Source organism: Sus scrofa, chromosome 3, assembly GCF_000003025.6.
Source record: "Sus scrofa isolate TJ Tabasco breed Duroc chromosome 3, Sscrofa11.1, whole genome shotgun sequence".
Taxonomy (NCBI): Eukaryota; Metazoa; Chordata; class Mammalia; order Artiodactyla; family Suidae; genus Sus; species Sus scrofa.
Window position 1 is genome coordinate 30639879 of NC_010445.4, and position 14050 is coordinate 30653928.

The 14050-nt window shown below is 55.0% G+C and overlaps 1 protein-coding gene across 6 annotated transcripts in view; it reads right to left on the reverse strand.

Annotated features, from left to right (window-relative positions):
* SNX29 (sorting nexin 29) overlaps window positions 1-14050 on the reverse strand; it is a 548686-nt gene that overhangs the window by 55172 nt on the left and 479464 nt on the right. For all 6 annotated transcript variants that reach the window (XM_021088060.1, XM_021088058.1, XM_021088059.1 and 3 more), the window contains one exon: window positions 99-238. In XM_021088060.1, the coding sequence (XP_020943719.1) occupies window positions 99-238 (140 nt within the window). The remainder of the gene's footprint in view (window positions 1-98; window positions 239-14050) is intronic.

The following is a 14050-nucleotide window of genomic DNA, read 5'->3' on the forward strand; positions in this document are numbered from 1 at the left end:
GCCCGTCCCCAGTGTCCAGGACACAGACACACACTGCAGCCCAACCGCCGAAGAGAGAAGGAAGGATGGGCCCACAGGCGGCTGGGCCGGCTACTCACAGGAAGAAGGGCATCAGCTGGACCAGGGTTTCCTTCTGGGGGCTGGCGGCGAACTCGGGGACCACCTGGATGACCTTGTTCATGACGTTGCGCAGGTAGGTCTGGAGCTGCTTCCTGCGTTCCTCCACAAACTTGGCGTCCTGGGAAAACAGACAACAGACAGGTGTGCTCAGGTACGTGGAGACGACGACCCCGAGAACACGCGACAACCAATCAGAAGCAGCCAGAGCGAGTGCCGCGTCCCACCTGGTGCCGAAGGCGTTACCCGTGTGATCGCGTGACTCACGGGCGATGCTCGAGATGTTATTACTGTCGGGCAGGGGAGCGCAGGCCCGCGAAACTTCCTGCGTGTTCCCGGGAGTGAATGAAGTCCTAGCACCGGTGATGAGCTGAGTTGTGGTGCTGGATAAGGGGACGGACCATGAACACAAACGGTCACTGCTGAGGCCCCAGTGGAGGTCACAGGCCAGTGGGGGACACGCCCACAAATCCAGTGACCACACCGGTCAGCATATAATTGTTCCTGACACTCAATGCCACCCTCCAGAGAGGGTGCTTACTTTTGCCTCCCTGGCAGTTTCCTCAAATATGAATCAATTGCCAATATTTAAGGAAGATTCTCTTAATAAACACATTCTACCTTCTCTGAAACACTAGAAGAGGTAGCGGAAGCTGCTCGGTGTGGCCCCGAGGCAGGCACAGGGCCCTGGTTCAGCACTCACGACCCTCCTGGCTCACCCCCAACCCCCACCCCCCGTGTCTGCCTGGCCCTCGGAGACAGGGCCAGCTCCCAGGTGCGTGCTCTGTCTGCACACTCCCTCGGGGTCAGAACTGGGACCTGCTGTCCCCAGGTTGAAATTCTTGATAACCCTGGTAGGAGGGGGCCACCTCTGCCTGTTGCCCTGGGCTTCCCAAGTTCTGGAGCCCACTCACATGCACCTGCAAGGTAGGAGTGGCTTAGAACAAGGAAACTGGGGTGGGTGGGCACAGGAAGTGATGCTTCTTTCAGACTGAAGGCCCGGGTGGGAGTGAACAGGGGGCAGCAGAAAGAGGGCCGCAGAAGCAACAGGTCATTCACCTTCACAGGGACACGAGAAGTGCGCTCTGCTGAGACTCACGAGACAAAGAGGAAACTGCAGGCCAGGGTGCGGTTGGGTTGCTCACACCCAAGGCTCTACAGGCAGAGTGGGATGCTGCCCCTCTCCCTGCCAGCTGGGGGCTCAGGAACGGTCTGCTGAAGGAACCCACGTGCTCAGGGACACCTGAGGACATGGCCAGGCCCCACAAGACCGTGCCAAGGACCTGAGCACAGCATGGAGAGTCTTTCTTAGGTGGTGTCAGATTTAGCAAATACAAAGGATGCCCGGTGAAATCTGAATTTCAGATAGACAATGAATTTTTCAGTATTCATAACTCCATATTCAATAATTCATAACTTAATAATTTTTCAGTATTCAAGTATGTCCTATACAATAAAATGTACTATTTTGGACACACTTATACTAAAACATTAGTCACTGTTTATCTGAAATTCACATTTCACTGGGTGTCCTGTATTTCATCTGGCAACCCTCCTCCAGTGTCGGGAGGAATCCGGAGCCTCTGCTACTCCCCCAGGGCCACTTGAAGGTCACGGCAAGGTCTCCTCCCCTGATGTGCGGCCTCAGCTGGACCTTCCTCCAGAGGGTGACAGCGTGCAGCACTGCAGCTGGATGCTCCAACTTGACCGCCAGCACCGTCCCAGGCTGGGACTGAAGGCTGGCGGGAAGGGCAGTGAGTGGGAAGAGCCAGGGCCTCAGGCCAAGGGCAGCCGAGGGTCCTGGGCCTGTGCTCAGCCACTCAGGCGCCACTCAGTGGTCTGATGTCAGGGTCTGCTCCACAGTCTCCAAGTTTCAACCCCCCATTAAGCAATCAGATGCTCTTCCTTGGGAAAGTGGTTAATGTGCCAGGTTAGTGCCTAATGGAGCTCATCAGGCCTGGGTTTTCGCCTCCATAAGAAACCAAGGACAGCATGAGAGGCTTTGCTGCAGGCAGGCAAGAAAGGAGCTAATCAGGGAGTTCCTGTTGTGGTGCAGCCGAAATGAATCTGACTGGTCTTCAGGAGGATGTGGGTTCAATCCCTGGCCTCGCCCAATGGGTTGGGGATCCGGCGTTGCCATGAGCCATGGTAAAGGCTGCAGACACAGCTTGGATCTGGCGTTGGTGTGGCTGTGGCTGCAGCTCCAATTGGACCCCTAGCCTGGGAACCTCCATATGTTGCGGGTATGGCCCTAAAAAGAAAGAAAGAAAAAAAAAAGAAAGAAAAGAAAAGAAAAAAGAAAGCAGCTAATCAGGCCTGGAAGAACTCAAGGGGAAGCCTCCTTTTTTGGAGGGAGGATGCTCAAAATACCATAAGCACCAGGAAGGGAATGGGGAGGGCTGCCCATGCTGCTCAGGGGGCTGGGCGACAGGGGCCTGGGAAGGTGAGCACCACCAAAGCCAAGGTCAGAGGATGCTGCCCAGGAGTCACATCTGCCCATTTCCACCTGGGCCTCTTCCTGCCCAGGTCCCAGGGCCAACAGTGACTTGGCAGGAAGGTGATCACCCTGGAGGAACCCAACATTCCTTCTCGAGCTTGCCTGGAAACCTCAGCCACCTCCCGAGGAGACCCGCCATGGCCAAAAGCAGAGGCTGACAGCCGAGCAATTTCTACCTGAGCTGTTCAAAATGAGCAGCCGTGTTTGTGGAGTCTTCATTCATGCTCTATGCGCAGAACCTTCCTAGCACGGCATCCTTCCAATGCTGCTAAGGCTCAGGAAGGGTAAGGAACCTGCCTGAGGCCTCAGAACCTGGAGGCAGCCGAGCAGGACCCCAGGTCATCAGCTGGTGAGCATTGAGAGCTGCCCTCCATCCAGAAGACACTCTTCAATGTACAAGAGGAAAGCCTACGGGTCCTCCGAAATGGGGGCTTCTCCCAACCAGGATGCAGGTCACGGAACCTGCACCTGCCCGTGGACACATGAAGCCGCTGACTGCGTGACGAGAGGGAAGCTGGTCACGGCGGGACCTGACTGCCAGCCTCTGCCTGGGTCTCAATCTGATCCTGGAGGGACAGACACCTTGGGTGACCACACAGGACCTGGCAGGACCCAGTGGGGCCGGGAAGATCCCAGAACTTAAGGGTGACTGTATTCCTTCCCACGATGGTCATTTCACCTTTTACTATGAAAATTTCAAAATACAGCCAAGAGCAGAGTGAATGGAATAGTGAACCCCCATAACCCTTTATCTGATAAAGTCTCAACCTCCCCCGTATTTCAGCATTTTTACCGTTTAGCTACGATGTTTTAACATGTAGTCATCATGACACGTCACCCCTCAACACTTCAAGGGTGTTATTTCCAAAATACCAAGAACATCTTTCGACTGAACCACAACGCCACGGTCATCCTGAACAAAATGAATGATAAATTGTTGGTGTTACCGCATACCTAGTCCGTATTCAAACATTTGAGTTTCCAAGGTGCCTAATGCTTCCGGAATTTTTTAAATAGCGGATGTAGTCCATCCCAGCATGAAGCTGGCAATTTTCCAGCAGGTTGAATGAGACTTTGTTCAGAACAGACTCTCCCTTGGGGATCAAGTGTCTTCTGACATTTTGGTGAAGATGGTTGTGCCTTTGCCACCACAAGCTGCTGCTGGCTTACATGGCTTAAAGCCATTAAAACCAGGGTGTAGGGGTCGGCATCCTCAAATCCAGCCCTGGGAAGCACAGGGCTACCATCTCGCCCAGCCTCCTCCCCTTGGCCCCACCCCCTGCCTGGCCTCCCCGGGGCCCCTAATTCATACCACTTGGATAGCGGGCGGCCCTACAAAACCACCCAAGAGCCCACCCTGCGAGGCCGTCACGTTCCAGACAACGCCCCTCAGGCAGCAGGACCACCTCCACTGCCACTACCGTCGGGCAGCTAAACCACTCGGAGCTGGGGTTTCTCAGCTGTGAAATGGGATAAGGGTGCTGCCCACTCGGGGGAGGCGCCTGGTAGCCAGCATCACCTGCTAGGCTCACGGTTGCTGATGACAGATCAGGATCAGGTGACAGATGCTGGTGGTTCTCAGGGTTCAGCCAGGATGCCTTTCCTCAAGGCGTGTCTGTGTGTATAGGCCGGGGGGTGGGGGGGACAGGCAGCTAGACGGTGGATGTCTAGGAGGGACAAGCACTGGACGCCACCACCCGCAGGGGATCAGGAAGCACACCGAGAGTCTGCATGAGGAACGGGGAGGGTCTCCCTCAGAGGCGACTCTTGAAGACGCTGCTGTAGCATATCTTGGGGGACAGACGCCTGCGAGGAGTCTAGGTGGGGGCCCTCTATGGGGGAAGGGCATGCCAGGGGGAGGGAACAGCAAATGCTGGGGCCGTATGCAGCAGGAGTGTGGCTGGGCTGTGTGGTTCCAGAGAGCGAGACTGCATTAGCCATCGGATGCATACAGCCTTGTGGATGGACCCGGAGAGAAGCCTGTGGCGGTGGGACGGGACTCGGGAGGTGCATTTGCAAAGACGGCTATGGGGGGAATGGCCGCGAGCAGCCTTAGGCAGAGGCTCCCCTCGCCCCCCGCACCCCATCAACACGTCCCATGTCCTGAAGATCACTGCAGCCCCGTGAACACTTGCTGTAGGACATCTAAAGGTGGGAGGTGGCTTGGGGGGGCAAGGCAGGCCTCCTGGGGGAACAGGTCCGGAGAGGAGATGACAAAGCCCCCTCCCCGCTGGGGGAGGAGGATGACAAGAAGTGGCCGAGAACCTGCTCCCCCTGCGCGGGGAGTAAAGGACAGAAAGAGCGATTAGGAGCCAGGACAGGGAGCTGGTCCTTCAGAGACCCCGTTTGTCACTGGGGACCCCAGAAGGAGGTCAGCGTCCACACAGGGCCTGTCCCACTGGGTAGGGGCTGGCACTTAAAGGGCCAGGGAGCCTTTGTGAGTTTTCTGGTTGCATTCTTGGGGCTGCAGCCAAACTGCAGCATTAGAAGCGACGGGGCTGGACAGAAGCCTAGCTCGTGGAATCTGCCAGACTCCTCTGGTGGCCGCTAATGAGTCCTTGCTGCCTGTGGCCCTGCTGTCATTTGCTGCGGCTTTCCTATCATAATGCTATTGTCAATTACGGCTTAGGACTAATAATAGCACTGGGAGTCAGTCCTCGCCTCCTGAGAGAACACTCGGGAGGGGCTAGCTTGATGAGCGTATTTACTTTCCCTCCAGAAAAGGTTAATTTTATTTTGAGCTTCAAGAAGATCAAGACACCATCAAATGAAGAATAACTGCGATGGACTGCGGTTCCCGGAGCAGGTGCTCAGGACCCCCACCCCCTGCACTTTGGGGCATTTCCTTTCCCCGGTTGTTCCCGACAACAGCGCCTTCTCGGCTACCTCCCCCTCTCCAAGGGGACCGTCTCCCTGGCTCTGCACTTTCCAAGTCCCTTTTTATTTTCCCCGAAGAATATCATGGTCTTGTGTAAAATCAACAGAGAGGGTCCCATCCATCGATTCTCCATCCATTCACTGGACATCCAACGAAGGTCCATCCATTCTCACCAGCTAGAGAATTTGGAATGTTAACCACTTGTCCTAGGGGCCCGGCATCAGCAAATGACTTCAAGTGCTATTTTAGAGCCAACAGCCCGGGTGACATGCATCAATGGGCTGGAGTCATTCATTCGGTTATTCAATGACCCGGCCACCTATCCGTTCACTCATTCATCAGCAGATACACCGGGGGGTGGGTTAGTGGGTTAGGGGGGGTTGCTGGGAGCCAGGCACTGTGAGGAAGGGATAAACAGGACTTGGGAGTCTGCCTTCCCAGAGCCCACACTCCATGGAAAGCCAACACGGATCACTCCCAAATAGCGACGAACACACAGGTGAAGGATCTGCACGGGGACACGTGGGTCCTCCCTGAGGATGGAGGGATGTAGTAATTATCCTAATAGCAGGAACGCAAGAGCCAGAAGCAACAGCAGGGCAGGAGAGGCACTACTGTTCGTGCTGACCGAAACTCTTTTCAATCTACCAAACTCGCACTGGCGCCCTCCCTCATCGAACCCTCAGAGGCCCACCCAGCCAGGAGCTTTGTAGGATTCCCGTGTCAGAGAGAGATGCTGAGACTCAGAGGAGAGTGGGCTCGGGCGCCCAGACCCAGGACTACTAAGGGACAGAGACAGGGCTTGGGCCCAGGAAGCCTGCCTCCCAGTCGGTGCCTGAACCCCCTCAGCTCGAAGGCAGAGAAGGATGAGCCAGTCAGAGAACAGCCAAGGATTCCAAAGCCTGCAGTGGGGGGAAGCCCGGGAGTGGGGATCAGAGGGGCGCTGAGAGGAGGGGCAGGAACAGACCTGGGAAGTCACTTTAGAGAACCTCGCCTCTACCCTTGGGGCAATGGGATTTATTTATTTTTTTAAGGGCCGCAGGTGCAGCATATGGAAGTTCCCAGGCTAGGGGTCAAATTGGAGCTACAGCCGCCGGCCTGCACCACAGCCACAGCAACACCAGATCCGAGCTGCGTCTGTCACCTACACCACAGCTCACACCAATGCCGGATCCTTAACCCACCGAGCCAGGCCAGGGGTCGAACCTGCGTCCTCACGGATGCTAGTCAGATTCATTTCCGCTGAGCCATGATGGGAACTCCAGGGCAATGGGATTTTAAGCAAGAGAGTGACAATCAGCTCTCCCTCCCACTAGAATGAATAGAAGATGGTTCAGTTTTAAAAAGCTCTTTTCTGTCCTGGCCACTCTCGTCGGTCCCTAGAGTACCGCCTGTCCTCTTTCAAGGGTGGGTCGGCCGGAGGCGGAGAAGCAGCTAATCTGAACCCGATCCCATCATCCTGGGTCCTGGGGAACAAGCCACACACGGGGTGCATCCACAAACACTGCAGCCCGAAAACTCGCTTCCTTACAAGGATGGTGGCTGGTCTCCCAACACGGATGCCCGAGGGCTCTTTCTGGAAAGATCCTTATGCACTTTTCAAGGGAAAACTGAGGAGAGAAGGTGCCCGTTATGACCACTTGAGACACTGAGAGCAACGAGTAGCTGGGCGTGACAGACCCCCCAGCAGCTCCCCGAGATCCCTGAGCCCCCTGGATAAGCAGCTCATTGGGTGTGTTTTGTTTTGTTTGTTTGTTTTTTAATTGAAACTGCACAAAGCATCTTCACTTGCTTAACTCAGGGAAACAACCACATCCTAAACCTAGAAGAAAGCTCTCCTCCTGACGTTCACCCAGAGAGTGGGCTGTGTGGGGTCAGGACAGAGGGCCTGATGTTCTCGTCTGGGCCACGCAGGTAGGGGAGCGACCTGGCTGGTTTAAACAAGTTTTATTGAACACGTTTATTTTCCAGACAGTCGCCAGCTGGAAGGCACCAGGCGTGAATGAGAGGGAAGGAGGAGGGCTGGATTTGGCGCGTTTGGGGGAGGACGGGAGAGCGGAGGGGAAGGGTGACGAGTTTCTAAGGCGCTCTTGGTGAGAATTGCAGGCCATGAGCCTTGACAGGCACCCACTCATTGAAAGGCCAGGGCCACTGCCCCTCCTGCAGGGACAGGGAAGCAAAGACCTGTAACGGAATTACTTGATGTAGCAGGCTCAGCTCGGCCACCATTAACCAAGCAAGTAGCTTGGTGATAGGCCAGGATGGACCGAGGAAGGCAGGAAATAGGTCTAGTCCCGGGAGGTCAGCATCCCCCTCTCAGAATGTTTACTGAGTCCCTGGGATGCTACGCAGTTACCCATCTAAACAAACATTTCTTGACCCCTCCTCTGCCAGACCTGGTTATCTGGGATGAAAAACACCCAGTTCTTGCCCTAAAGGCATGAATGGCTGCTCAATCATTCATACATTCAAAGCTTCCACCAGGTGCCGGAGTCGAAGGGCACCTCTCGCCCATCTGTGCCTGTCCTGGACGCCCGCCACGTGCCAGGGCCCGTGAGGAGAAAGTGCTGGGGGAGATGAGCAGAAGGGCGGCCCTCACGGAGGGTGCCGTTGAGAACCCCTTCCTTCTTCCACCCTGATGTGCCAGACCCAGTGCCGAGATGAGAGGGCAAGTCCCAGCATCGGCTCACGGGCTGGAGGTGGTCCACAGGCAGGCAGACCCCTGACAAAACTGGCAGAACAGGAGCAGAGCTTCTAGGGTGGAGGGTGGCGCTCTCAGCTGGGCAGCTGGGCATCAGGAGGCGCTTCTGGCCTCGGTCTGGACTTGGGGTAGGGGGAGTGTAGTCGACAGTGATGGAGAAAAGGCCATCAGACGGGGCCCGAGGGAAGGGAGGGGAGCCCGGGCCCAGGAAGTGGGGGTGAGATCGTCTCAGGTGGGGGCGGGGGGTTACGGACTGAGGCTTTGCAAAGAGGCCAGTGGTAAGGCAGGAAGTCAGCTGAGAGGGTGAGGTGGGGCCCACACCCTGGGCGTGCAGGTCGGAAGAGGGAGGGGTGGACAATTTGATGTTATCACGGAACACGCGCCACCCCATGGAGTACTCTGCCTACTCCTGTGGCTTCCTGTGAGGATGGAATTATTGCCCCATTTCACAGCCGGGGAGATGGAGGCTCAGAGACGTCACAGGCTGCCCACACCCAAAGCCATCAAGGAGAATGAGATGGGGCTGAGAGGTGAGCCCAGGGTAGCTCACGCCAGCGCCCTGGCTCCTACTCACCTGGCAATGTTTCCAACAGGATTTACCTGAAGGAGATGGAAGATACCATTGCTTACAGGGAGTGACCTTTTTAGAGTCCGGACGCACATTCCCAGTTGGGAGCACCTGGAGCCCCCTCAAACGCTGAGAAAGCTGGGCAGGCTCAGTCCTGCCGCACGGGGAGGGCAGGGGAGGGGTGACAGAGGCTGCAAGAGGCGGCTCACCCTTCCCAGGGCCGCACGAAAGGGGGCAGGGCCAGAAGCCAAACTGCAGACAAACCCTACTCCTGTTTGTGCAGTAAACTGCTAAACCGCCACCACCTAGTTCCTAAACAATGGGGGGCAGGGGCGGGGGAGGCAAAGAAAACCATGAGCCTTGCCTGAGAAGCTAAAAACATCCTCACAACAGATGCATAAAGAATGACAGCCAGAATGACAGGAACAACCGCAGCAGTCGGCATGTGAGTGCTGCGTCCTTGGCATTTACTGCCTGGTTTCCTCCTCCAAACAACCCTCCCAACGACCCTCCGGGGCAGGTTCTACCTTCACCCCATCGCACAGATGAGGAATCAGGTGTAGGGAAAGGAAGAACCTTGCCCTGGCCCAGGGGTCTGGAAGGTTCTGGAACTGGGATACGAAGCCATGTCTCTGCTCCCTCAAGGGCACCTGCTGATGCGCCATCGGGAAGGGCAAGGGGCTGCCTCCCCGGTCATATGTGAAACAGGACTTTCCGTAGGACACACAGGAAGAGCTAGGACGCTGCTGGTTCTTGGCCTTTGGGTGAGACGCTGCCTGTGACGGGAAGGGGAAGGGCCGACTCAGGAGGACACTGCAGACCCAAAGGTCCCCTCCCAGGAGGCTCAGGGTGCGCACCGAATCCAAGCCTGCTCTTCCCGTTGATCCAAGAGACCTTCCTCCTGCTCCAACAGCCCTGTGTGAGGCTGTGGAGAAGCCCCGCCACTGGCAATACCCGCTATGGGGGAGCGGAGAACAGATCAGCCGCGCAGGCAGGGCAGCTCAAGGAGAGCTTGGAGACGCTGATCTGCAGTGACTTACACTGAATGGAAGGACGGAAGACGGGTCCTGACCCTCACCTCCCATGAAGGCATCCCCGCCCCACACCTGGACTGTGAACGCAGGAAAGCCAGCAAGTCTCTGTTTCAGAAAAGGTACCTTGCCTCCAGGGCTCAGGGTACATTTAGACTTGTGTCCACGTGCTTCTCATAATGACAACGACAATACTAATTATAATACCTTTCATTGTGAGCTTACTTCATGCTGAGCACTATGGGACATTTATCTGCATTATCGAGTTCCCACTGTGGCTCAGCGGAAACAAATCTGACCAGTATTCGTGAGGATGCAGGTTTGATCCCTGGCCTCGCGCTGTGGGTTAAGGATCCGGCATTGCTGTGAGCTGTGGTGTAGGTGGCAGACGTGACTAGGATCTGGTGTGGGTGTGGCTGTGGCTGTGGCTGTGGCTGTGGTGTGGGTCAGCAGCTATTGCTCCAATTTGACCCCTAGCCTGGGAACCTCTATATGCCACAGTTTCAGCCCTAAAAAGATTAAAAAAAAAAAAAAAAAAAGTTTACCTGCACTATCTCAACATGCCTCTGCAATAGCTTTATGGAGTAGAAATTAATGCTGCCCATTTGCAGATGAAGACACTGAGGTTCTGGGAGATTATGTACCTTCCAACCCAGTGAGAGGGGAGCAGAGCTGGGATTTAGAGCCACAACCGGTCTGAGTTCAGTTTATAACCACGATGCTGCCCTCGCTCTTCCGAGTCAATGTATTCACAACGGTAGGAGCCCTACAGCTTTGCTAAAACCCGAAATAAAAATACAAAAGAGTCCTGCAGTGCACACGGGGTGATCCAATACCACACTTGAAAAACTTTCTCTTGGCACAGCGAGAAGTATTCATGGCTGGATGAGGTCTTAACTTTGTATTAACAGAATCCCCATCTGCTGGGGGGGTGGGGTGGATTAGGTACAGGCTTCAGAGCAGCCTGTTTTGCTCCAGACCGGATGCTGTGGCCTCTCTTCCACCCTCCCTGGTGCCAGGCTGAGGCTGGGCCCCTGAGAGGGTGAGCCTGGCAGGGGAGCAGCAGGCTCTGTGGCAGCTAAAGGCTACTTTGCTCTGATATCAATGCTGCAGCCAATGGAAAGTGCAGGCCCAATGGCTGAGGGAGGATGGGGGAAAGGCTGGTTCATGCGCTCACTGGGAAGAACCCAAGAGGGGAAAACAAGGCACCGTCCATGGGCAAAAAGCCTTCCCAGAGCTGCCAGTTCCAGAGACCGGAGGGGCCAGTGGACAACACGGTAAATCAAGGGGGACCAAGGGCACAGGGGCAGCTAGAAGGGGGCGGCCACGACTGGGATCCCAGCAACGGTTGCCTCGTGGGAAAGGAGGCTCACTGTTGCCAGACTGCCTAGTTTTTTTGTTTTTTTTTGTTTTTTTTTTTTTTGCTTTTTAGGGCCGCACCCACCGCATATGGAAGTTCCCACACGAGGAGCTGAATCGGAGCTACAGGTGCCAGCCTACACCACAGCTCACAGCAACGTCAGATCCTCAACCCACTGAGCCAGGGCTGGAATCTGCATCCTCATGGATACGAGTTGGATTCATTTCCACTGAGCCATGATGGGAACTCCCAGACTGCCTAGATTTTTTTGTGAAATCCCAGAAGTTAAAATGTTGAAAATTATAAAAAAAAATAAATAAATAAAGACTAACTTGATCAAACAGAGTGCAGGCCACACAAAGCCACCAAGTGCAGATGTCTGATCGCCTCAGATGCTCCTTAAAACGCTGTCTGCAAGTTTTCAGGAGCTGGGCCGGGGGTTCTTTTTTTTTTTTTTTTTTTATCTTTTTGCCATTTCTTGGTCCGCTCCCACGGCATATGGAGGTTTCCAGGCTAGGGGTCGAATCGGAGCTATGGCCACCGGCCTGCGACAGCCACAGCAACACGGGATCCGAGCTGCGTCTGCAACCTACACCCCATCTCACGGCAACGCTGGATCCTTAACCCACTGAGCAAGGCCAGGGATCAAACCCGCAACCTCATGGTTCCTGGTCGGATTCGTTAACCACTGAGCCACGACGGGAACTCCTGGGCCAGGGGTTCTTTAGGAGAGTAGCATAGTGTGTCCCCAAGAGTCACTCGCAGCCAGGATCTGCTCCAGTTACTGCTGAGCCGGGTAACCTGAGCAAGTCGTGCCACCTCTCTGGACCTCAGTGTCCCCACCTGTGCAGCACAGATGTCAGGTGTGCCTGTCTTGGAGCATCACTGTGAGATTAAATTAGATAATGTGTGTACAACAAAAGCTGGAGCTGTTCTTAGCACACAGAAGGCACCTGATACACAGTGATGTCCTTTTTAGAAGTGGGCACAATTCAAGACCCTTTTGCCTTCGAAACTGCCATATTCTTTTTTTTTTAAGAACACTTTTCTTTCTTTTTTTTTTTTTTTTGCTTTTTAGGACCACACCTGTGGCATACGGAAGTTCCCGGGCTAAAGGTCAAATTGCAGCTGAAGCTGCCAGCCTATACTACAGCCATAGCAATGTGGGATCCGAGCTGCGTCTGTGACCTACACCACAGCTCATGGCAATGCTGGATTCCCCCACGCTCTGAGCAAGGCCAGGGATTGAAGCTGCCTCCTCATGGATACTAGTCAGATTTGCTTCCACTATGCCACAGTGAGAACTCCAAACTACCATACTCTTTAGTCCGGCAGTATCTGGTCAAGTTAAATATAGGACACTGCACGACCCAGTAATTCCACCTTGAGCATCTGTCTCTCCCAGAGGAATTATCATCCTAGACCAAAAGGATCACGTACAAAGAAATGGAGTGCTGTGCTCTTTTCGAGTAGGGGGGAGTCAGGCGCCCTTTGGCGGCATCTCTGGGGGACAGGGTAAGTGAAATGCGGTAGGCACACACCCCTCAAAATATAATGAACAGTGACAGAAGCAGCGCAAAACAATGAAGACTCTAGCATGGCGCCATGACATGCAACAATGCAACACACACAAGAAGGAAACATACAAATTTGCAGCCGTGAGCCAAACACCCCGGAGCACCACCTCGGGGGTAGGGAGAAGAGCAGGAGGCTGCCGGGATCAGGGATGAGGAACAGCGGGCTTGAGCCTTCCGAGTGGACAGAGAGACTGTTGTACAAGGGGCCAGGCAACAGCCTGAACCGGCTGTTTTATATCTGAGGTCCAAAGCGGAACCTCCAAAAGAAGAGCTGTGGCGTTTCCTCGTCTGCACCTGCTCACGGTCGGGACCCCCCTCCACTGGACCTCAAGACCCAAAGGGATCGTGGATTCAGATGAGTCCTGCCCTGAAAAGCTCCACGTCCATCGATTCCTGGGGCTGAGACTGAGCTGGACAAGCCCAAGCAGACATGCAGAGAGCTCTCCCGCAGCTTGTGTTCCAGTCTTCCCTGGGGGGCTCCATGGGCCCCCTTCTCCTCCTCTCCCCACTCCTCGATGCGCCTGCTGTGCCCAGGCGAGCCCCGGACCAGCACGGCGCTCGCTGGGCAGACAGACAGCACCCACACTGCCACTCCCTCCTTATCGACAAGCAAGCCCCGCCTCAATGCCCTGGACCCTTTCCGTCAATTAAAAGTGTCAAGTGTTCTCGTTGTGGCTCAGCAGGTTAAGAACCCGACTAGTATCCATGAAGATGTGGGTTCGATCCCTGGCCTCTCTCAGTGGGTTAAGGATGCGGCATTGCTGTGAGCTATGGTGTAGGGCACAGATGCGGCTTGGATCCCACGTTGCTGTGGCTGTGCTGTAGGCCAGTGGCTATAGCTCCGATTCAAACCCTGGCCTGGGAACTTCTATATGCTGAGGGTGTGGCCCTAAAAAAACAAAGTGTGATGGTCATATGGGGTCTGGTTGAGAGAAGGTTTTAACAGCAGTGATAGCAGCATTATGTCTGCCTCTTAGAGACGGTGGGACTGACTCTAAGTGTCTTAACTGTAGCCTCTACAATAGATCCTTAACTGCTGGTGCTACAGAAACGGCTCTTTGGGCAAAGACAGGTGTAACGGAGGGAAAATACTAACACCAGGCAGTGTGTGTCACACGCCAGGACCTGAGGGGATGCGGTTATGAATATTATTTCCGACCCCAACACCATTTCATAGGTGAGGCTCAAAGCAGGTAAGTACCGTGGCCAGGATCACACAGGTGAACAGCCGCAGGGCTAGGATAGGAGCCAACTCCAGGGCCCATCTTCCGCCCGCTCTGCACAGCCATCACCCCCACCCCCGGGGGCTCCCCTTCAGAGG